This window comes from Gasterosteus aculeatus, chromosome 6 (genome assembly GCF_964276395.1).
Source record: "Gasterosteus aculeatus chromosome 6, fGasAcu3.hap1.1, whole genome shotgun sequence".
In the NCBI taxonomy this organism is placed as follows: Eukaryota; Metazoa; Chordata; class Actinopteri; order Perciformes; family Gasterosteidae; genus Gasterosteus; species Gasterosteus aculeatus.
Window position 1 is genome coordinate 20,561,653 of NC_135693.1, and position 23,524 is coordinate 20,585,176.

Sequence of the window (23,524 nt, forward strand, 5' to 3'; positions counted from 1 at the left end):
CATGAGGAGGAGATGCACTGCAGTACTTCAAGCAGCTGGTGGCCACACCAGATACTGACCGGTACTTTTGATTTTCAGCCTCCCTTCATTCAGGAACACATTATTCTATTTCTGTTAGTCACATGTCTGTGAAACATTTTTAGTTTGTCTTATGGTGTTGACTCTTGTACTGTTCATACAAATATTTACACACATTAAGTTTACTGAAAGTAAAAACAGTTGAAAGTCAGAGGACGTTTCTTTTTTTGCTGAGTTTATTCCTTTATTCCTTTTGTGGTGCGGCCCGGTACCAAACGGCCCGGTGGTTGGGGAGGGTTAGGGTTCCTGTGTGCAGTGTGCTTCCTGTGTGCAGTGACTCAACTCTAAATGATTTTTAGGGTACTGACCATTAGACAGCTTCCTGTGGGCGAAGTGGAGTGCTGCTATTTGCTGATTGGTTGTTTTAAGCCACGCCTCCAGACTGGGATGATCGACCCTGGGAGATAAAAATTGAGTTTACCTGTAGTCAGGTTTGTGTACCTGTGTTTTAGTGTGTGCATATGTATTTACCTGTAGTGTGGGGTGTGTTTGTACCAGAGGTCAAGTGTGTGTGTGTGTGTGTGTGTGTGTGTGTGTGTGTGTGTGTGTGTGTGTGTGTGTACCTGTGGTCAGGTGAGTGTGTGTGGGGCAGCAGAGGGATCACAGTGTTGCTCAGACACTCGCACAGAGGACACAGGAACTCTCCGTTCTCAACATCATAGCTGGTGTGACCTCGAAGACGCTGCTGACGTCTCTGCTCTTTCAACTGCACCGCCTCAAAGTACCTGAGATCAGAGACACACAGCGACACACGCACAGAGACACACCAGTGTAAAATCATCAGACAGGACATTTGAGCAGAGTTGACACACATTGTGGGCGACTGTGGGTGAGTGGGGAGCACGGACGTCCTGCTCCTGTAGGTGTGAATGTTAGTTACTGAGGGGCATCTGGCACTGTGTATGGTAGCTCCTGAATGGGTTTGTATCTGTTGTGTTTTCTGTGGAGTTTTGTAATTCGTGAAGTTTTGTTATTTCTTATTTACATGTGTGATCAAATGTTCACCTGCCAGAGCTATACATATAAATGCCAGTAACACTTATGGAGGTTTAGCAGCGCAATAGTGTAGTGCCCCTTTAAGAGAGGAGTGTGCTGTGAGGACACGTGACCGGTGTTTACTACGTGAAAAGGAAGCGCGAGATTCACTTAGTTTGTAATGACTTTCAACCCGGTGTGCAGCCACTTGGTTAGCTCTCTTAATGTCCAATGTTTTCTTGTCTGCTTCATGTTGTCTGATGTCGCCATAATATGTTGCTGCTGTGTTTACTTTTAGCTTTATATGTTTAAAGTATGAAACGCGGACTGGTATGTAACGTAGGTACTTCCTGGTTTGCCTCGGGGCATTTGTAGTTTCCAGTGGTAGTTTCCTGCTAAGGAAAGACTGCATGCATTGTGAATGTGGTGCATAATGTTTGAATGTATGTACAAATAATGAAACTATGATGATGGTGAATTATTGTTATTATAGTTTATTAATAATGTTTATTTGTATTTTGAATAATGTTATTAAGATAAAGAACTGGGGAGCTGTGTTGGTTGTACTATGCACATGGAAATTGAAACGTTGCATTTCTTATTATTCCAGGTTTATTACCTGGTTCCCTTTTGAACAAAATAAACAAACAAATGAGGAATCCTGAGTAATGTCCTATGTATGCCGGGTTGCCCTTTCCGTGGGGAGAACACGGAACAGTATCCTCATGGTTAAAATGCACGTATTTTAAGTCGCTTTGGATAAAAAGCCAGTAGAAAAGACAAAAAAAAGACCAAAGACAGTAGAAAAGCGCTATAGTACAGTACAGTCCAGTTATCATTACCATACATGCAACAGGGCTACTAGCCAGACTGCCAGACTGTCGAGCCGTGTATTCCTTTGGACCTCACTAGTAACGACTTCATGAACTTCTTCAATGATAAGATTCTGACTATCAAAGAGAAAATTGATGGTCTCCTGCCTTCAACCAGTGCCGACCCGTCCTCCGATGTAGGAACCTTGGATGCAGCAGTGGGCCCTGATGCCTGTTTGGATGCCTTCTCTTCCATCAACCTTCATCAACTGACTTCTTTATTTTCTGTCTCTTGGTATCCGATTCCGACTAAGCTGCTTAAGGAAGTTTTTCCTTTAGTTAGCACATCCTTATTAGATATTATCAATCTGTCTTTGTTGACAGGACATGTACCACAGTCCTTCAAGGTAACTGTAATTAAACCTCTTAAGAAACCTACTCTTGCTCCAGAGGTGTTGGCTAACTACAGACCTATCTCTAATCTTCCCTTCCTCACTAAGATCCTTGAGAAATCCGTCGCAAATCAATTATGTGACTTTCTACAAAACAATGCTTTGTTCCAGGATTTCCAGTCAGGATTTTGAGTGCATCACAGTACAGAAACAACACTGGTGAAAATTACGAATGATCTTCTACTTGCATCGGACCAAGGACTCATCTCTTTTCTTGTCTTGCTGAACCTCAGTGCCGCATTTGATACCATAGACTAGAGACTAGAACATTTAATTGGTATCAAAGGAACTGTACTCTGGTTTAAATCCTACTTATCGGATCGATCCCAGTTTGTGCTTGTAAACGGTGAATCCTCAAAGACCACCGATGTTGGTCACGGAGTCCCACAAGGTTCTGTACTTGGACCGATTTTATTTACCCTCTATATGCTTCCTTTGGGCGATCTTATCAGGAAACACTGCATAAACTTCCATTGTTATGCAGACGGTACTCAACTGTATCTGTCGATCAAGCCAGAAGAGACGGACCAGCTAGTTAGACTTCAAGAATGTCTTGGAGACATCAAAACTTGGATGACCGGCAACTTCCTGATGCTAAACTCTGAAAAAACGGAAGTTATCCTGATAGGCCCAGAGCGCCTTCGAAGCCAGCTGTCACGTGATAGTTTTTATGGATGGAATTGCTCTGGTACCCAGCAGCACCGTCAGGAATCTGGGAGTTCTCTTCGACCAGGATATGACCTTCAACTCGCATAAAAAGAAGACTTCAAGGACTGCCTATTTTCATCTACGTAACATATCAAAAATCAGGAACTTCCTGTCTCAAAGTGATGCAGAAAAATTAGTTAATGCGTTTGTCACTTCCAGACTGGACTACTGTAATTCTTTGTTACTTTGTTCTGTTGTGTGAGTGTTTCCTGTGCCGATGGTGGGTTTCGGGACAGACGATGTCGTATGTGTACAGACTGTGAAGCCCTCTGAGGCAAATTGTAATTTGTGATTTTGGGCTATACAAAACAAAATTAATTAAATTGAATTGAATTGGTTGTACACAGCGCTCAAGGCGCTCAAGGCCAAACACGCCAAAGCTCGTCTACGACAGCGAGATGCTGAGCGGCGCTCAAGCGCGTGAGATATGGAGCTTGTTTCAGGGCGCGTCGGAGAAACAAAGCTGTCGTTCTCGCCGAGCACTTGATGAGATTAAAGAGCGAGAGACGGCGCCCTTTTCTCTACAGTAGCTGAACCGTCTTAACGGGGAGAATAAGTTATCTAAAGGAGGCCCTTGGCAGGCGGTTAGGGTTAGGAGAGCAGCCGAAGATTTAAGGCGTGGATGGCGAGGGGGGCAGCAGGAGCGGACGCACCTCGCAGCATCGAACGGACCCTGAAAGCACCGTCTCCTTATTGTGCGGAAAACACGGCACATGAGCTCCGGAGAAAATGGTATACAAAACATACATTGTCGGTTAATACATGTTTAATCGGTTAAAATCTTAAGGTCATTTAATCATTCCTAGTTTATGTTTTGATCAGAGTTGTGATTAAAGATTTGTGTGGGCCGCAAAAGATTTTCAGATTTCAAAGTGGGCCGCGGCATTCTTGAGTTTGGGAACCGCTGACCTAGGGGAAACACTGCTAAGACAGACAATTGTCCCAATACACATATGCAAACGAACAGACACAAAAAAAACACAAAAAGGACTTTATATCAAGTTTCCTGTGTGCAGTGACTCACCTCTGCCAGCAGGTAGCGTGCATGATGTGTCCACAGCTGGCCGTGTGGATGCCCAGTGACAGGTCAGGGTGCATGAACACAGCCTCATGACGCTCTGAAAAATGCGTTCATGCAACAGACAAACAACATTGATTAACAGCGATTGGCTTCAGTCACAATGACGTCATTGTTAGGCTCCGCCTACCTGGGTCAGGTAGGTTACGATGACGGTTTTTAGACAAAACCGTAGACCTCTGGATAAAGGCCGCCAGCACCATGGCTCTACCTTGACCTCTGACCTCCTGCTCCTCCTGGCAGAGGATACACGTCACCAGCTGACGGTGCTCAGCTCTGCCCACTCTCCTGGGACCAACACAAACCTGTGAAACACAGGTGGATTCTGAACTGGGAGGACTGGGGGGAGGTGGGAGGGGGAGAAGACAGACAGACACAGAGAGAGACATTACTTTAAGATAGGGTTGCATAACCATCATCAGATTTCCTTCTTAACCTGTGTGTCCAGATATAGGTGTACACAGGCATACCTGCTCTCTGCCGCAGCAGCAGACGTAGATGCCTCCAGCTCCTCCAGGCTCTGCTGGAAAAGCTCTTTGTTCTCGTTGATGAAATGTTTCTGCATCTCAGACATTTGAGCCATGATCTTCTCCCTCCTGAGACGAGCCATCTCTGCCTTCCTCTTCCTCTCCGCCTTGTCCTTGTCTCTCACCGTCTGGAGAGACGACGACATCACCATCTTCACCACCATCATCCACTTTACCACCACCACCACCATCATCATCATCATCATAACCAGCATAACCACCACCACCACCCCCAATAATCCATAACTTTAACAGCTTGAGAGAAGGTTGGTGATCTTGCCTCCTCTGTTCCTTGGTCCTGGCTAATGTTGACGGTGAAGGAGGCCGACGTTTGTTCTCTCATCCTTTTGATGTTTGCAACCATCTGATCACACAAACAAACATTCAGATACAAAATTGATATGTCCATCACTAGAAACACTATTCACTCTGTACACATGACATCATTGTTGTCTGTCCATCCCGGGAGACGGATCCTCCTCTGACGTTCGCCCTGAGGTTTCTTCCCTTTTTTCTCCATGGAAGAAAACAATGAAGGTTTGCGGAGTTTTTCCTGTGTAGATGTTAGGGTTTCGGGACGGAGGATGTCGTACGTGCACAGAATGTAAAGCCCTCTGAGGCTAATTTGTAATTTGCGATTTTGGGCATTACAAAATAAAATGAATTGAATTAAACATATTTAGATAAATAATATCAGTACCTCAATTAAAATTAAATTGAGCCTACAGAGTGGCATCAGCACTCACCTTAAGGATCCAAGTGATCAGGTCTTTGTGAACCTCCAGATGAGGAGCGTTCTGAAGACTTTCCAACAGAGCCAGGACACTTCCTGAAGTATTGGGAGCTTCACCGGGACCTAGATGCAAACAAACACACACACACACACACACACACACACACACACTTATTCTTTATTACTTTTGTTACCGTGCAGACATGAGGAGGGAAAGGAAAGAGCATGTAGCTAGTTGGTATGGAACCTGGGCCGATGAAAAGCCTTGTGGGTCTGGATACTTAACCCGTTAGTTTATGAGTCTGAATACTGACACGAGGGACACCACAGTGTGCACTGACGTGTGATCTTGCAAGTGTAGTTAAAGGTGATGTCAAGGTCTCTGCTGCTGCACTCCAACTGCTGCTGTTCCTCCAGAAGAGCCACACCCACCAGATGAAGCACCTGTACACACACACACACACACACACACACACACACACACACAGATTGGACACTGGACACAGTTGGAACAAGACTCCAAACACCCCCCTGAGTATTTACATATGAATTTAGGACAGTACACCCCCTGTATGCGTCTCACCCTCTGCAGCATGGACTCGGTCCAGCACCCCCCACTGGGCTCCACAGCCCACTGCAGCACTGCGCCCTGGACAGCCAGCAGCACGTCACACTGAAGCAGGTTTACCAGGCTGCCGAACAGAGGACATAGAGGAGGTGGGGATGGGGGGGGGAGGGCTGAGCGCGCACAAGCACACACACACACACACACATTATCACCAAGAAAAATAATCACAAAGGTGTAACTATGAGACAAGACAGGTGTGTTTACCTGTGTCCTCTCTGTTCTGTCTCCTTAGCTTCCTCTGAGCCTCCTCCGCCTGCAACATGTCCCATATTGTTACTATGACATCACACACTGTTACCATGACAAAAACTTTTAAAAGTTTTAATGATCTTTTAAAACGATGATTCTGGTAACTGTGCCTTTTAATGCTTAGATCTCACAGCAGCATTTGACACAGTGGATCACACATCCTCTTGTCACGCCTCCAGCACTATGTGGGCATTAGAGGTTCTGTTCTAGAGTGGTTTAAATCCCACCTTGCAGATAGATCCTTCGGTGTACAATTGGCTTATTTGAGGAAATTTTACTTTTTTGTTTCTTGTTCTTCTGAGTTTGTATCCTTATGGTTGAATGCACTTCTTGTAAGTCGCTTTGGATAAAAGCGTCAGCTAAATGACATGTGATGTAATGTAATTGGGGAAGTTTTCCTCCTTAGTGGCCCCTCTGACCCGCGGAGTCCCCCAGGGGTCAGTTGTAGGCCCTGATCTCCTTATATATGTTCCCCCTGGGGTCGATATTTATGAAGCATGGAATGCCTTTCCATTGCTTTGCTGATGATGTGCAGGTGTACTTGCCATTAAAGGCCCCTCCAAGGAATCCCTTCACGCTGTGTTTGATTGTATGACGGACATTAAAACATGGATGGACCTAAACTTCTTCAAACTAAATGAAAACAAAACAGAGATTGTGCTATTTGGTCGCCCTGACATGGTCCAGGTCCTTGCCAGGTCCCTTGGCCCACTACCACCTTACACAGGTTCCCAGGCCAGAAACCTTGGTGTAATTATTCATGGGGCGTTTAAATTGGACCAGCAGGTCCGCTCTGTGGTTGAGGCTAGCTTCTTCCAGCTTCGGCTTCTAGCTAAAGTCCAACCCGATCTAAACAGGGCTGACCTCGAAAAAGTCATGCATGCTTTTATATCTTCACGTTTGGACTATTGCAACTCCCTGTAAGTCGGTATCGGCCGATCAGAACTCAACGTCTACAGCTTGTGCAGAATGCAGCAGCCCGTCTCCTGACGGGACAAAGAAGCATGGTTCACATAACGCCAGTGCTTTCCTCTCCACTGGCTTCCCGTTAGCTTCAGAATAGATTTTAAGAATCTTTTATGTGTTTTTAAGTCTCTGCATGGACTGGTCCCAGAATATTTATCCAGCCTCATTAATGTGCATCAACCCTCCAGAGCCCTGAGGTCAGCTGACCAGCTGGTTCTGGACGTTCCTCGGTCGTTCCTTAAAACAAAAGGAGATGGAGCCTTCGCCGTAGCGGCTCCCACACTGTGGAACGCTTTGCCGCCTGCTGTGCGGTCTGCGACGAGCCTTTCTACTTTTAAAACTCGCCTTAAGACCCACTTGTTTACCTTTGGCCTTTGGCTGAGTTAAGTCACCCGTATTGGATTTTTTATTTGTTTGCCTTTTGCCGTTTTTTTTCTTCTTTGTTGTTTTACTTTTGCTCGTATTGTTTATTGCTGCTGATCGTTTTTATCCTGTAAAGCCCTTTGGCTGGCCATTAGCCTTTAAAAGTGCTATATAAATAAAATTGATATTGACATCACACAATCCTGTGTACCTTGGATTGGTCGGCTCTGCTGTAGTGATGAAAGTACAGGTTGAAGTGTTTGTTCCACTCAGGACGTAGTTCATAGAGACCTCGGCCGGTCACACCTGGTTTCCTGTTAACACATATGAGTGAGTAGATATTTAAGGTGGACTGATGACAGTGAGATTGCTGGATATTTAAGGTGGACGGATGATTGTTAGGTAGATTTTGGTTTAATGTGGTGTTGGAGGAAACTGACTTGAATGAAGCCACACTGTCGATGACTCTTTCCAGACCCGTCTCCTTGTTCCCCTGAAGAGGAAAAAAATAACAGTTTGTATGTATACAGCGGACGGGTAATCCGACCAACGGGTAATTAGAAGGACAGTTAAGCAGACGGGTTGGTGTCTCACATTCTCTGGCAGAGCCTTCACAAGTTCGCTGTGAGCCATCGGTCTGATTGACAGCTGGTGGATGATTTCTCTTCTGACCTCATCAAAGGGCTCCACCTGGCCGACACCTGACCGGTAACGCTCACCTGTACCACACACCATTCATCTGATGTATTACAGTTAATCTATAGAGGAACATGAAGGTCTGAACCACATCTCATCACAACGCCGCTATCAGGCAACGCTAGCTCAGCTGTTGTACTATATTATTGTATAAGTTTGTTTTTGTTTTTTTTGCATTTAAATGCATACAAGTTACATTAATCCTTGATATAGTTTTAAAGCAAACTCACAGATAACCATGATGATGAGGTGAAGCATCTCCTCGATCAGAGTGTTGTTCTGCTGGACCACGTCCTGTCGCAGACAGTAGGGTCAGTACTGACGATGTTAGCCTCTTGAACTTTACTTACAGTGGTTGATAGTCACTACTGACCTTGTTAGCCTCTCTGTATCTCTTTCTGCAGTCTGTGGAGCTGAAGATGTGAAAGAGTTCAAATCGGCTGAGAAGAATCATCAGGAAGTGGTTAGGATCCATCATGGAGGCTCCAGCCTGTCAGGGACCAGAAACAGGAAAAGACTTTAGCGACAACCACAAAATCGACAAAGACAAACTAACAAATGGAGCATATGTGTGTGATACTCTAGGAAGAGTGTGTTTCCACCTGCAGCATCACAATGTCCTTGTCAAACATCTCCACTCTGCACTTGACGTTGTGATAATAATAAATCTGAAACACACAAATTTCAATTCATGAATTATGTAGAGCAGAGCTGAGAGAACATATTACATCATATGATCAATGAATCGTACTGATGTGAGGGTCATTGGTCAGTGGATATCGAGTGTGTAAAGACTGTAAAAATCTATGAAAAACGTGTTATATTATACTGTTTGTATTAATAATACATATGATGGATTGTTTTCTGGGATGTTAACTCAGCATTCAGCCAGTATCTACTGACTTGGTTGATCAGGGAGAAGCCATTCCTCCTCCACATCCCAGCATGCACCTGGGCACAGAGGACCAGACAGCGGAGGGGGAGTTCGATCAAGAGGGGAGGGCTGAGATCCCCCTGAAGAAACACAAGCATATAAATAATTGAGACTTACAGTACCAGTGAATAAAAACGTGTGTCTAACCCTTTGACTGGCATTGTACAGATACGTTTTATTTATTGACAACACGAGAAGCTTTAAATGACAAATGAAAGAATGAAGAGGCAGGCATTAGATTTCCTGGTGGAAAAGAACAAGAAAAACATATCACGTTTTACGTTTTTCGTCTACTAAGCCCTGCTGGTCAGAATAAAGTAAGCAAATATGTTTGTAGTAGAAAATCACAAGCTGTCCATTTTGTACGTGAATAAAAATACATACACATGTATTTATTTATACACACACATATATACTGTACATGTATATATTGCAAATATATTAGTGCTGGGCAAAGATGACTTAATGTAATGGATTAATTGCATTATGCACAAAATCCAATAATGAATTTAAACTAGCGTACTGCACGCTTTTATTTTTAAGTAATGTTATATATAATATAACAAACTTTTGGAGCAACAGTAAGTTAATATACAGGATATAAGTGTGTTTTCTTAATTGTATTTGTCTTTTTATCAGGGAGAAGCATGAACACTCAGTATTAAGTATTAAGTTCTTGTTCGGGCTCTAGCACTGTGCAGAGGACCTTTCAGCCTGTAAAGCCTGTGGATTTCAAAGTTTTTGCATCACTGATTGTTTGGGTCTCTGGTTGGCTGCTTCAATACTGTGTGATGCCTTTAAGTGCAGCGTTTCCCCTCGAGTGATTAAATGGAGTTAATGGTTTGCTATGTATGCATTATGTATGCGTTAACGTGCCCCGCCTTAATATATGTGACTATAGTTTATGTATATCAAACATATGCAGTTCATATATATATATATATATATATATATATATATATATATATATATACACACACACACACATACTGACCAGAGGAAGCAGTTCAGGGAAACGCGACGCAACTTCTGTCCTGCTGAGAAGAACATGAAGACCTGAGAACAAAGACATGTGTACAGTGAGTGTTACTGTGTGTGTTACTGTGTGTGTTACATTGAGTGTTACATTGAGTGTTACTGTGTGTGTTACAGTGAGTGTTACTGTGTGTGTTACTGTGTGTGTTACTGTGTGTGTTACTGTGTGTGTTACAGTGTGTGTTACAGTGTGTGTTACAGTGTGTGTTACAGTGAGTGTTACAGTGAGTGTTACAGTGAGTGTTACTGTGTGTGTCACAGTGAGTGTTACTGTGTGTGTCACAGTGAGTGTTACTGTGTGTGTTACAGTGAGTGTTACTGTGTGTGTCACAGTGAGTGTTACAGTGAGTGTTACAGTGTGTGTTACAGTGAGTGTTACTGTGTGTGTTACTGTGTGTGTTACAGTGAGTGTTACTGTGTGTGTTACAGTGAGTGTTACTGTGTGTGTCACAGTGAGTGTCACAGTGTGTGTTACAGTGTGTGTTACAGTGTGTGTTACTGTGTGTGTTACTGTGTGTGTTACTGTGTGTGTTACAGTGAGTGTTACTGTGTGTGTTACAGTGAGTGTTACTGTGTGTGTCACAGTGAGTGTTACTGTGTGTGTTACAGTGAGTGTTACTGTGTGTGTTACAGTGAGTGTTACAGTGTGTGTTACTGTGTGTGTTACTGTGTGTGTTACTGTGTGTGTTACAGTGAGTGTTACTGTGTGTGTTACAGTGAGTGTTACAGTGAGTGTTACTGTGTGTGTTACAGTGAGTGTTACTGTGTGTGTTACAGTGAGTGTTACAGTGAGTGTTACTGTGTGTGTTACAGTGTGTGTTACAGTGAGTGTTACTGTGTGTGTTACTGTGTGTGTTACAGTGAGTGTTACAGTGAGTGTTACTGTGTGTGTTACTGTGTGTGTTACAGTGAGTGTTACAGTGAGTGTTACAGTGAGTGTTACTGTGTGTGTTACAGTGAGTGTTACTGTGTGTGTTACTGTGTGTTACAGTGAGTGTTACTGTGTGTGTTACAGTGAGTGTTACAGTGAGTGTTACTGTGTGTGTTACTGTGTGTGTTACTGTGAGTGTTAGTGTGTGTTACAGTGAGTGTTACAGTGAGTGTTACTGTGTGTGTTACTGTGAGTGTTACTGTGAGTGTTACTGTGTGTGTTACAGTGAGTGTTACAGTGAGTGTTACTGTGTGTGTGTTACTGTGAGTGTTACAGTGAGTGTTACAGTGAGTGTTACTGTGAGTGTTACTGTGTGTGTTATTGTGTGTGTTACTGTGTGTGTTACAGTGAGTGTTATTGTGTGTGTTACTGTGAGTGTTACTGTGTGTGTTACTGTGTGTGTTACAGTGAGTGTTACTGTGTGTGTTACTGTGAGTGTTACAGTGAGTGTTACAGTGAGTGTTACTGTGTGTGTTACAGTGAGTGTTATTGTGTGTGTTACTGTGAGTGTTACAGTGAGTGTTACAGTGAGTGTTACTGTGTGTGTTACAGTGAGTGTTATTGTGGGTTTGTCATAGTGTGTCTTACGGTGTGTGTTACTGTGTGTGTGTGTCATAGTGCGTCTTACTGTGTGTGTTACTGTGTGTGTGTCATAGTGGGTCTTACTGTGTCTGTTACTGTGTGTGTGTGTCATAGTGCGTCTTACTGTGTGTGTTACGGTGTGTGTGTCATAGTGGGTCTTACTGTGTGTGTTACTGTGTGTGTGTCATAGTGGGTCTTACGGTGTGTGTTACTGTATGTGTGTCATGGTGGGTCTTAGGGTGTGTGTTACTGTGTGTGTGTCATAGTGGGTCTTACTGTGTGTGTTACTGTGTGTGTCATAGTGCGTCTTACTGTGTGTGTTACTGTGTGTGTGTCATAGTGGGTCTTACTGTGTGTGTTACTGTGTGTGTGTCATAGTGGGTCTTACTGTGTGTGTTACGGTGTGTGTGTCATAGTGGGTCTTACTGTGTGTGTTACGGTGTGTGTGTCATAGTGGGTCTTACGGTGTGTGTTACTGTGTGTGTGTCATAGTGGGTCTTACGGTGTGTGTTACTGTATGTGTGTCATGGTGGGTCTTACGGTGTGTGTTACTGTGTGTGTGTCATAGTGGGTCTCACGGTGTGTGTTACAGATTGTGTCACAGTGGGTCTTACTGTGTGTGTTACTGTGTGTGTGTCATAGTGGGTCTTACTGTGTGTGTTACTGTGTGTGTGTGTCATAGTGGGTCTCACGTTGTGTGTTACTGTGTGTGTGTCATAGTGGGTCTCACGGTGTGTGTTACAGATTGTGTCACAGTGGGTTTACCTGCGAGCAGTCTGCAGACAGGAAGGTGTATGGATACCTTGTCCTGAGACACCTGGTACCTGAAGGTCTCCACACAGTGACTGGCCAGACTCAAGCTGATTGGCTGCTCGCCGTCTGGAAGGCCACTGTGACACTGACTGAGCGCGCCCAGGCACTTCCTGTACGCCTCAATCAGCACTCGCTCCTGAGTATATAAAAGGCAAATAGTCAAATATAAGCTGCTGTATTAATCATGTACTATACTATTTAGTGTATGCTATCTGTACTACGTATAAGACCTTCTAGACATATGGCATATGACAATATGCAGTATATGTAGTAATATGAAGTAGTAAGATTAGAGGAGTAGTAACCCAGTCTCACATCAGTGGAGCACCACTCTTGGATCATGGAAATGATGTGAGTCAGTTTCATTTGCAGAGTGAATGCTGCCTCCCACTCAGGCTCCATCTCTATGTGCTGCCCCACCTGTCTCACCACGGGGTCCATACCCTGACACAGACAGACGGTTTAAGAGGCAAAGAAAGAGGTGTGGAAAGACAAAGAGAGTTTCAGACAGACATATTCAGAGAAAGGAAATAGATGTGTTCAGATAGAGAGAAAGACAAGTTCAGGCAAACCGGTTCAGACAGACAGGTCTTGGTTACCTGCATACACTTGAGCAGCTCCAGAAAAGCATCCAAACCTTCCAGAAACTTCAGTCTGAGCTGTTCGCTCCACTCAGACGGATGACTGATGAGAACGTACCTGCCGACACACAAGTGAACTGATTCGTAAGTCAAGATGGAACAGCTGTAACTCCACTTTATGCCTCTTACTCTCTCTAGCGAACATGACCTGACTCTGTACCTATCCGTTGTAACATTCGCGCCCTCTCCCTGGCCTCCTCTGTCTACAACCTTCCCTTCAACGGACTCCTTCCCTCTCATACATCTGAACTCTGCCACAGGCACTCTACATCACCCTCTCCATCTGTCCAGTAACAGGGCCCGCTGGTGGTCCGACTCAGTGAGAGAGCCACTATGCGAGCAGCAGAAAGGAAACACTGCGATGACCTGCTCGCTTATCAATCTCTTCTTTCTCTACAACCAAAAGCTCATTCTTTTCAAGCCTCATTGACCCCCCCAACCCACTCCTCCCTCCAGCAGAGCCACTTTCTCAACTATTTTACAAAAGAGATTCTAATCCTCCCCCTGTGAATACATTTCCATCCACTTCATATTCATCCCCTTCACTTTCCTCTTTCACCCCCTTGTCTCCAGACCAAGTTCTCACCTTGGTAACCTGTGCCCGACCAACCACTTGCCCCCTTTATAGAGATCCTGTCTCACATTTTCCAGGCTATTGCTCCTCGCCTTCTTTTTCTCTCCGATCTTATCAATTCCCTGTCAACTGTGTTAACTCTCTGAAGGAGTCTCTCTCTCTGTCCTTATCCTTTGTGATCTTCGAGTGAACCACAGGATCCTTTTTTCCTCCCTTCAAGAACTGGGTGTCTCAGGATCTGCTCCGTCCTAGGTCCCCTCCTACACAAACTGTCTCGGCTTTGTCATCCACTCACATGGCTTCTCCTACCATCGCTATGCTGATAACGCCCAACTAATTGCGTCTTTTCCCCAATCTGAGACACAGATTGAAGCTTGAATTTCTGCCTGTTTGGCTGACATCTCTCTGTGGAGTTTTGAGGCACCGCAAGTTCTTTTATAACTCCTCCTAACAGGTCTACCTGCCAGCGCCATCAAACCTCTGCAGCTCATTCAGAATGCAACAGCTCGACTGGTCTTTTCTCTTGAATTACCCCACAGTAGTCCTTCCTTCACTGGTTATCAATCAGACCCCGTCACCTGGTTAGCAGTACTTTCCCGTCACTGATTGCCAGTGGCTTCCCACATCCGTTTCAAAATATTGGTACTTGGTACCATGCGGCCAACAGAGTCGAGTCTGCATCCAGTACCTGGTCTAACCTTACGTCCCTGACCACTCACTCCGCTCTGCATCAATCTGCTTGTTGCTCCCTCACTGAGAGCTAAACAGAATCAACAGCATGCCGAATGTTTGATGACCTGGATGCTAAATGGCGGAATGAGCTCCCCATTGACATAAGGAACCCTCTAAGCTGAAAATACACTTCTACCCACTGTACCTGGACTAGGTAGCACCTCGTTCCACTACATCTGGACTAGTTTGCCTCTCTACCCACTGTACCTGGACTAGGTAGCGCTTTATTGCTACTTACAATGGCACTTTGTGGTTTGGCTTTCTTGTAGAAATGGTACTTGATTCTTGTTGTTCTGGTCTGTTCCCTCTTGGTTAAATGCACTTACTGTAAGTCACTTTGGATAAGAGCCTTAACTAAATGAAAAATGTAAATGTATAAACTGGTATAGTAGCTGGTGTATAAACTGGTATAGTAACTGGTAAACTGGTTTAGAGTAACTCGGGATTAACTGGTCCTAACTTGAGGTCTCCGATGAGGCTCTGGACTCGTCCGAACTTGAAGGCCTGCTGGGCGGTGTAGCGGTCAAACTGGAAGCGTCCTTGCAGGTCTCGGTGACGGAGGTGATCAACAAAGGTCCTGATGATGGTGGTCATAAGGTTCTCCTCTACCATCAGCATCCGGGCCTGCAAAAAACACACATACACACAGTTATGATTTGTCACCTTCATCAGATGCTATTGTTATGGGTTAGGGTTACTAATACAGATAGAGTTGAAATGACAGTAAGCTTCTGGTTAATTATGCGTTCATGTTAATTATAATAATTCAATTTTATTGTAAGTTACTTGTGGTAGGTGACATGGAAATAGAAATAGTTATCGTTTTAGGATCATTAAAATGAATAGATGACGGAAAAAAGTCCCAACATTTATTTGTAAAATTAATCTCCACGGTTCAGTCTGTATTGTTGCACTTCTATTTGTCACCTCCATCTCACACACACTGAACTCACCAGCATCAGGACACTGAAAATTTGCACTGATGGAAAACTCAGTCGTGGTCCTCTGTTACGTAGTCGCACTGTAAGCGTTCACACTTCTACCAGCAGGAGGGGGGGAGACCGGCATAGAGAGAGAGACAGGTGTGTGGTAGAGGAGGAGTACTCACCATGGTTGGGACGGTGAAGAGCTGAACAGACAGTGACGTCACTGACACCACTCGCTCGTGGTCGTCCTCCATAAAATCTGTCTGAAGGCGTCTGTAGTTCTAGAGGGTGACATTTCACCTCCAAGTCAAAGGGTTGCTAATGTTGGGCCGCCGGAACCAAATAGACTCCACAAAACGCTGCTTTAGAGCCGGACTGGTGATATTCTATTAATGTGGATCAATCCACTTCGGGAAATACACAAAACAACTACAAGAACTACAACAAGCGGCTGTGTTGGAAAATCTGTCTCTACCAAAAACAGCGGTTAGTGAGTAGAACACGACTGAAACACGTCCATAGAGGATCTCTGATGCTAAGACTGGCCAGGCCAACAGTTAAATAAAGGGCAGGTGTACATGGGCTGTTAAAGAGAGCGGGAGATGTCAATAAGTCAACACAACATCATCCGTAGCAACAGCAGTGTGAATGACATATACAACTAAACTTGTGTGTTACGTTTCAACGTGGCAGCGTTGTGTCTTACTGACACACATCGTACACTTTGACTTCTGATACTTTTATTGGTTAGATGTTAGCCCCACCTCTTTATCCGATCATCTGACAGGCTGATTGAAAAACTCTGGTGGTCAATAACTAGCTTAATATACATTTAACAATATCCTAATTTTACAGAAACGGTCAAATGACTGGCAGCAGCGACTGCCAAACAAGAACCGTAAAATTAAGGTTGCATTGGAGCTGGTGACACCAACAGACTTAACAAACTTGTTAAGAAGGCCGGCTCCATCATTGGCTGCAAACAAGACAGCTTGGAAAAGGTGTTGGAGGGGAGGTCACTGAAGAAACTGTTATCCATATTGGATCATCCTGACCACCTGCTGCAGGGACAGCGGAGCACGTCCTCCAACAGACTCCTTCAGCTCCGCTGTCACAAGGACCGATACAGGAGGTCATTCCTGCCCAGTGCAACAACACTCTACAATAAACCATCTCTGGCCAAATAACGACAATAACAACCCTGTACTGCTGTGATGCTGCTGCTCTTCCTCTTCTCCTTTTACAAATGATTATTATTGTCTCTTTTTGAAGGTTATTCTTTTGTTTCAGTTTTATTTTATTTAATAATTTAATATTTCTGTCTTATTATATTGTATATAATGTGTATCTTTTTATTCTATTTTCTTCCCTGTACATGTTGCTGTGATACCAAAATTTCCCTCTTGAGGGATCAATAAAGTATCTATCTATCTATCTAAAGTGTTTGAATAATACAGACAAAATCTATAAAATAGATGTATATCTGTTATGGTTTTCACACTTCATTTTAATTAAGTAATGTTACCTTAAGTAATGTTTAGCAGCCGCTGTTCCCAGTCATTTGACTGTTTTTTTTACAGTGTAGGCTTGTTGTTGAATTAAGGATAGTTAAAACCTGACCACCAGTAGGACCAGTTACAGCAGTGTTTCCCACACCTTTTCTGTCAGGATATTGGGAAATTGTAAGTCCCCCAACCGCATCGCCCCACTCCCCTAATAGGGTCATTCCATGTTTATATAAATATAAACTCTATACGAGAACATGTATTTTATAAAACAAGTACATTTACTCTTAATAGTTATATTACATTTTGTAAACATATTTTCAAGTAAATTTAATTGTTGGCAACAGTGCAAAAACTCTTATTTCCACATTTATACATTTTTCAAACCATTTGAAAAACCTCTCTCTCCCTCTCTCTCTCTCTCCCGCTCTCTTCCTCCCTCTCCCCCCGCTCTCTCTCTCCCTCTCTCTCTCCCGCTCTCTCTCTCTCCCGCTCTCTTCCTCCCTCTCCCCCCGCTCTCTCTCTCCCTCTCTCTCCCGTGAGTGTACGGAGCGCGAGGTGAATTGTTTGACAGCGTTTTCTATCTGTTATTTCGGGGGGGGGGGGGGTTTCGGTGTGGTTCTGGTGTGTGTTGTGGTGTGAATGCGTGGTGGTGTGTATGTGTGACTTTCTTTTCTTTTCTCTATGTGTTTTTGTCCGTGTTTGTAGCCAGTCGGCATGTCGGACCTCACGGCGTGAAGCTCGCGCCGGGCTTTGCGTGCTCCGTGGAGGACTGCGGTCTGGCCGTGGGGGTTTGGTGGGGCACGGGAGTGTGAAGTCCGCCACGTGGATGAACCGCGTGGTGGTCATTTTTGTGGATAGCCTGGAGAAGGCGCTCGAGGTGGTGGCGAGCGGCGTGGTCGTCGGCGGGGCGCACGTGCCCGTTCCGCCGTTTGTCCCTGACGGAGTGCTGCTCGAGGAGCTGGTTAAACACGGGAAGGTGGTGTCCCCGTTGAAAAAACTGTCGTCAGGGTGCAAGTCACCGTTATTGAGGCATGTGGTCTCTCACAGGAGACAGACCCACATGGTCCTCACCAAAGCCCAGGCCCTCAGCCTGGTGATTAAGGTGAGGATCGAGGGGGTTGATTATGTTATGTTTGCCACATCGGATGATGGGAGGTGTTTCCGATGTGGTGGAGAGGGACACCTGCCGAGGGTGTGTCCGGAGAAGAACCCCTCCACTCGGGACCAGAACCGGGGAGAGGCCAGGGAGGAAGAGGGGGAAGGTGTGGACTAGCGGGTCGGTCTGGTGGGAGAGGAGATGGGAGGGGTCCAGCAGGTGGCTGAGGGGGTGAGTGTGGGGACGGGTGAGGCGCAGCCGGTCGGTCAGGAGGGTGAGGGAATGAATGTCGGAGTGGACGGGGGGTTGAATGGAGCCCAGCGGGCGGGTCTCGTGTGTGACAAAGTGAAAGAGAGGATGGGGGTCCAACGGGAAGGTGAAGGAGCTCGGGGGGCGCTCGTTGGTGGGGGTCCTGTCCGAGGTGGAAGCTCGGACAGCGAGGAGGATATGGAAGAGGAGGGGGGGGGGGGGGTCTTTAAGGTGAGGCGTCCGTCCGGCTGAGGAGGATCCTGAGCGGGGCGGCCTACTGACCGAGAAGGAGATGCTGGAACGGCGGGGTCCAGATCGACTTTGATTATATTATATTGATTACACCACCGGCTGCCAAACTCAAGAATGCCGCGGCCCACTTTGAAATCTGAAAATCTTTGGCGGCCCACCCAAACCTTTAATCACAACTCTGATCTGAACTCTGAGGTGGAGACGGTGCTTTCAGGGTCCGATCGATGCTGCGGGGTGCGTCCGCTCCCGCCGCCCCCCTCGCCATCCACGCCTTAAATCTTCGGCTGCTCTCCAGCCACGCCGCCTGCCAAGGGCCCCTTTAGAATAACTTATTCTCCCTGTTAAGACGGTTCAGCTACTTTAAAGAAAAGGGCGCCGTCTCTCGCTCTTTAATCTCATCAAGCGCTCGGCGAGAACGACAGCTTTGTTTCTCCGACGCGCCCTGAAACAAGCTCCATACCTCACGCGCTTGAGCGCCGCTCAGCATCTCGCCGTCGTAGACGAGCTTTGGCGTGTTTGGCCTTGAGCGCCTTGTACAACCAGTATGGATCAACCGATTAACCAATCTGTTCGTTTAAATTGTTTGTGCTTCATCAATTAATGTTTCACATAACTAATGTGCCGCATCATACATATTTTTATATTAATTTCAAACTTTTCAAAATTGAAAATTAAAAACTTTTTATTTATTTATTGTAAATGACCTCTCGCGGCCCACCTGCAGTACCATCGCGGCCCCCTGGTGGGCTGCGGCCCACTCTTTGGGAATCGCTGGATTACACTATATATGTTATACTAAATTGATTATGCTTTATATATTTTATATAACTGCTAAATTGTCATCTTATTGATATTGTTTTATGTAAAATAAAGGTTTTTCTAAGACTCAAAACTCTCTCTCCCTCTCTACCTCCCCAGTTTTGGAACTAGTGACTTAGAGGATCTGGTTGTTAGGATTAGTTAAACCTGATAAGCAGTAGAACTGTGTTGAGGGATTTAGTTGGTTAGTTTGTTACCTTGGCAAACTGGATGGCAAAGACCTTCTTGTATTTGAAGTCCATGAGGAGGCTGTTCATCAGCAGCTGGTGGTAGATGTTCCTTCCTCCTTGAGACACAACACACATCTGTTAGACTTATTTATTACATCTTGCATATCATATATTGCATAAGTGTAGTATATGCCAAATATATTGGTAGCATTAAAGTATTATATTTGTGGTATATTCGTTGAATGCACGCATGGTAGAGGCGCAGTAAATACATAGTGAAAGCATATGTATCTAAGTAGCATATGCCTATGTAAATGTATTGTATGAGTATAATATATGCAGTGTATATATATATATATATAATGTATGTATTTTCAGTAAATCCGTATGATGTGCAGTATATGCGTATATATATAAATATATGCGTAGCATATTCCTAATATATGCGTATGTATAAGTTTTTTTTTTTTAAATCATACAATGTGATTTTCCGGATTTGTTTTAGATTCCGTCACTCACACACACACACACACACACACACACACACACACACACACACTCACACACACACACACACACACACACGCTTTGTTAGTGGGAAAACCTGAAAAATCGGCTGTGTATCAAATACGTGTTCTCCCCACTGTACGAAGTATCCATGTAGTATATGCGTAGAATATCCACATATATATGCAGATTCATATGCATTGTTTATACATCTGTATATGCGTACGATGTGTATGAGTAGAATAAGCCTAGAATACAAGTAGTGTATAAGTATTGTACAAGTAATGTATTGGTATTCACCTTTCCACATCTTTGAGTCATTGAGCATCAGTTTGTCCACCAGAGACGAGTATTCTCCTTCTGGACCTTTCTGCAGGCCGACCTCACACAGAATCCTCCTCAGGCCGTCTGAAACGCAGCAAGGGCACACTTACATCACACACACACAGTGAAGGATTATGGGTAATGAGTGGCAAACCTACCAGAGTACTGAATAATCTGACCCAACCAGCTTAGAGCCCTCAGAGCAAAACACTGGTGAGCAACAACAGATGAGTGCATCACCTCCACCCTGAGAGGCTTGGACTGACGACTGGTGTTCCTCTATGGGGGGTCGGGAGAAGGAGGAAACTTGAAGTGATTTTTATATTATACAAGTATATTCACCTCCTCCGTCATGTCTCAGTGATGAAAGACACTCACCACTATAACAGACTTGGCTTGGTCACAGAACTGGAAGTCTCCATAGCGAACTGACTTCCTGCCCTGTAGAGAAGACACACACACATTTGAGGGCAGGCCTTAGACTGCTGCAGCGGGGACAGAAACAAAGAATGGTAGCAAACTCTCACATAGACAAATTTTCCTTTTAAATCTCTTCCAGGCAGAGTTGATGGAACCAAAGTTGATAACCTAACCTCGGTGAACATATTCTGTAGAACTTGCATAAATAGAAGTGAGCAATAGGCCTGTCGCAATATGCGATAAAGTGACATATCGCGTGAAATCGCGTGCAGTCATTTTTGGTGCTGCAATATTCATTTTACATATAAATGAACGTCACCAACATTTAAGTCGCGCTGCTTCTGTCCCTTTCCCTTGTGTGGGGCTTAAGGCCGGCGCATTCGTCTGCGTCGACGGACTCGTTTCAATTCATGCTTCTAAAAGTCTTGCGTGTGTTGCAGAGCAATTCACCGCCAGAACAACAGGCGGAGTAACGTGTTTGTATAAGCGGTCATATTTGCGCATTTCTTCCGACAAAAGTTCTTAAATCTGCTCCGTTTTCTCGTAAACATTCTTGGTTTTAATAATGGTGCTATCGGGCTGTGAAAGCGGAAATGTGAGACTCCGTAAAGGAAGTAGTCAGCGGACCAATCGGCTTGCGTTGCTTGCTTTCGACGCACGCCTAGAAAAATGGCTCGACACGCGCAAGGACGCAAGGAGGTGTGAAAAGCGACGCAAGGGACACGCAAGGGGGGCTTGCGTCTGCTCTGAAAACGCAGAAGCATAAATCAGGCTTTAGGCAGCGCGTACAGAGCGACACCGACAGGTGAAGAGAAGCAGTGGACCAAGCTAAAATCTCACCCAAAACAACAACCATCCGCCCGTCTTTCAACCTGAACTACTGTTGGTTCCTCCGGACTGCTCGTTCGCCTCTTTGGACCGGCCAATTGTTAGCGGCACCGAGCCGCCCGTCTCTGCCTGCAGCCACGGAGCCCTGCGTTAAAACTTCCCCGGGTTGCCGCGGTGCGCCTTTCGGCTGGACACATTTCCTCGACCCGACCGCATCGCACCAAGCCCGATGCTTCGCTCGCTCTGTGTCCCTTGCAATTATTTTTGGGGTTTTATTTATATAGGATATATCTTTTCACATTCCGATTCTAATGTCTAACTATTGTGACAAATAAAACGTTCTTTGTTCTTTAAAATAGCGTACTTTTATTGCTATGCTATTATACTGTGATAATGTTATCAGTGGCATGAAATGGTTTGAAAATTGCAATAATATTGCATATCGCAATAAATGTTATATCGTGACAGCCCTAGTGAGCAATACATTACTTTTAATCATTAATTAATTTCGAAGCACAACAATGTGATTAATCCCAGAAAATCATGTGATTAATCGCAATAATAAATTTGTGGCCGAGATTAAGGCAAAAAAATATTTTAGCGTAGTTAACGTACGTTTGTTTACTTCCGGCAAAGCTAGTGAAACGGCTGCTAGCTGCAGTCAGTTACATCAACTCTCCCATCATTTACCGAAGTAAAATAAAACAGAGGCGCAACACACAACGGTTCCTCTGCACGGAGTGCAGAGGAATTACTCCAGGTGTCAAACAGAAGGGGGGTGAGTGGCCAACGGACCACTTAAAGCACTGCTATGCTAAGCTAGCTGCTATGCTACTTCGATCTCAACATCTAACCAGGCATGAAAACGGGTCAAGGGTGAAAAAGGTGAGAAGGATATTACCCTTCTAGGGCAGGGGGTTTTCAACTGGTTTTGTCCCAGGGACCACCATTCTGAATAGAAAGTAATTTGCGGCCCACTGATGTGCCTGCACGCGCGTGCGTGTTTGTAACCCCCGCCGCCACGCCCCCCCACAGATATTCTTCAGGTGTAGAGACCATGGTGACTGGCTCCGCCCCCTTACTGCCAAAAAGAACAACAGCGAGCGCGTAGAAAACTCCTTCGAGCGCGAGCAGAGATTCTCCTCGCGAGCAACGAAGTTCACGTTTCGCAAGCGAGGAAATACCTCAAACATCCGCGAGCGAGCAAGTCCGGTTTCGCGCGAGCAAAACCGGACTTTTGCTCGCGGATGTTTGATTTATGCGCGCGCATCAACCTGAATTGCGCTCTCAAATTTTGACAGTGATTTGCCGCCATACCTCCCCCCCCCCCCCCAAAAAAAATAACTCACCGAATCTACACTATTCACGTAGGTCACCTATTTTGGTTTCAAAACGGCGAATTTGGCTAAAAGGTGAGGGATTTTCATGCCTGTCTAACGTTACCCTGCGCGTTACAGTTTGCAGAGGACCACCACTGTGTCCCTAAAAGACCGTGGTTTGAAAACGTCCTGCGAAATGTGGGAAATTTGTTGGCACTTCAAACACAGCCGTTAAATTATGGAGAGTTGAGAGCAAAGTGAACGAGGACAGCAGGAAGAGTTGCTAGTTCAACATGTTCCACCCGGTGGAATTCTGCTTCCAAGAAGATCAAATGTGTGCAGTTTTGTGTTTAAAATAACACTAACGATTTAAAAAAATGTATATGTATAAAATACACACTTTCTAAAGTGATTACTCCTTACTTTTAAGATTTGTCTTAAAAGAAAAACAAACATTAAAAACAACATTGTAACAACAACATTTGTTAATAGCCATTAATCGAGATTAATGAATTGCAAAATGTGTGATTAATTCGTACATTTTTTCCCCTAATAAATATTCATACATGATACAGTGTATTTATGATTATATACATATA

General features: G+C 44.7%; 1 protein-coding gene across 6 annotated transcripts in view; it reads right to left on the minus strand.

Moving 5' to 3' along the window:
• Positions 1–23,524, minus strand: part of ubr2 (ubiquitin protein ligase E3 component n-recognin 2) — a 40,042-nt gene that overhangs the window by 13,813 nt on the left and 2,705 nt on the right. For 5 of the 6 annotated variants that reach the window (XR_013467903.1, XM_078104387.1, XM_078104391.1 and 2 more), the window contains exons 7-33: positions 20,737–20,799; positions 20,517–20,637; positions 20,335–20,442; positions 19,555–19,643; positions 15,616–15,714; positions 14,968–15,131; positions 13,160–13,259; positions 12,876–13,004; positions 12,513–12,696; positions 10,194–10,255; positions 9,169–9,279; positions 8,868–8,933; positions 8,639–8,755; positions 8,496–8,559; positions 8,164–8,288; positions 8,010–8,062; positions 7,781–7,883; positions 6,196–6,244; positions 5,947–6,101; positions 5,705–5,807; positions 5,377–5,486; positions 4,911–4,994; positions 4,574–4,758; positions 4,234–4,442; positions 4,050–4,143; positions 642–803; positions 387–475 (exon numbers count right to left, since the gene is read on the minus strand). Coding sequence is in view for 5 of the 6 variants with exons in the window: in XM_078104387.1 (XP_077960513.1) it covers positions 387–475; positions 642–803; positions 4,050–4,143; positions 4,234–4,442; positions 4,574–4,758; positions 4,911–4,994; positions 5,377–5,486; positions 5,705–5,807; positions 5,947–6,101; positions 6,196–6,244; positions 7,781–7,883; positions 8,010–8,062; positions 8,164–8,288; positions 8,496–8,559; positions 8,639–8,755; positions 8,868–8,933; positions 9,169–9,279; positions 10,194–10,255; positions 12,513–12,696; positions 12,876–13,004; positions 13,160–13,259; positions 14,968–15,131; positions 15,616–15,714; positions 19,555–19,643; positions 20,335–20,442; positions 20,517–20,637; positions 20,737–20,799 (2,998 nt within the window). In the remaining variant the exon portion in view is untranslated. The remainder of the gene's footprint in view (positions 1–386; positions 476–641; positions 804–4,049; positions 4,144–4,233; positions 4,443–4,573; positions 4,759–4,910; positions 4,995–5,376; positions 5,487–5,704; positions 5,808–5,946; positions 6,102–6,195; positions 6,245–7,780; positions 7,884–8,009; positions 8,063–8,163; positions 8,289–8,495; positions 8,560–8,638; positions 8,756–8,867; positions 8,934–9,168; positions 9,280–10,193; positions 10,256–12,512; positions 12,697–12,875; positions 13,005–13,159; positions 13,260–14,967; positions 15,132–15,615; positions 15,715–19,554; positions 19,644–20,334; positions 20,443–20,516; positions 20,638–20,736; positions 20,800–23,524) is intronic. The other variant, XM_078104389.1, reaches the window with a different exon arrangement.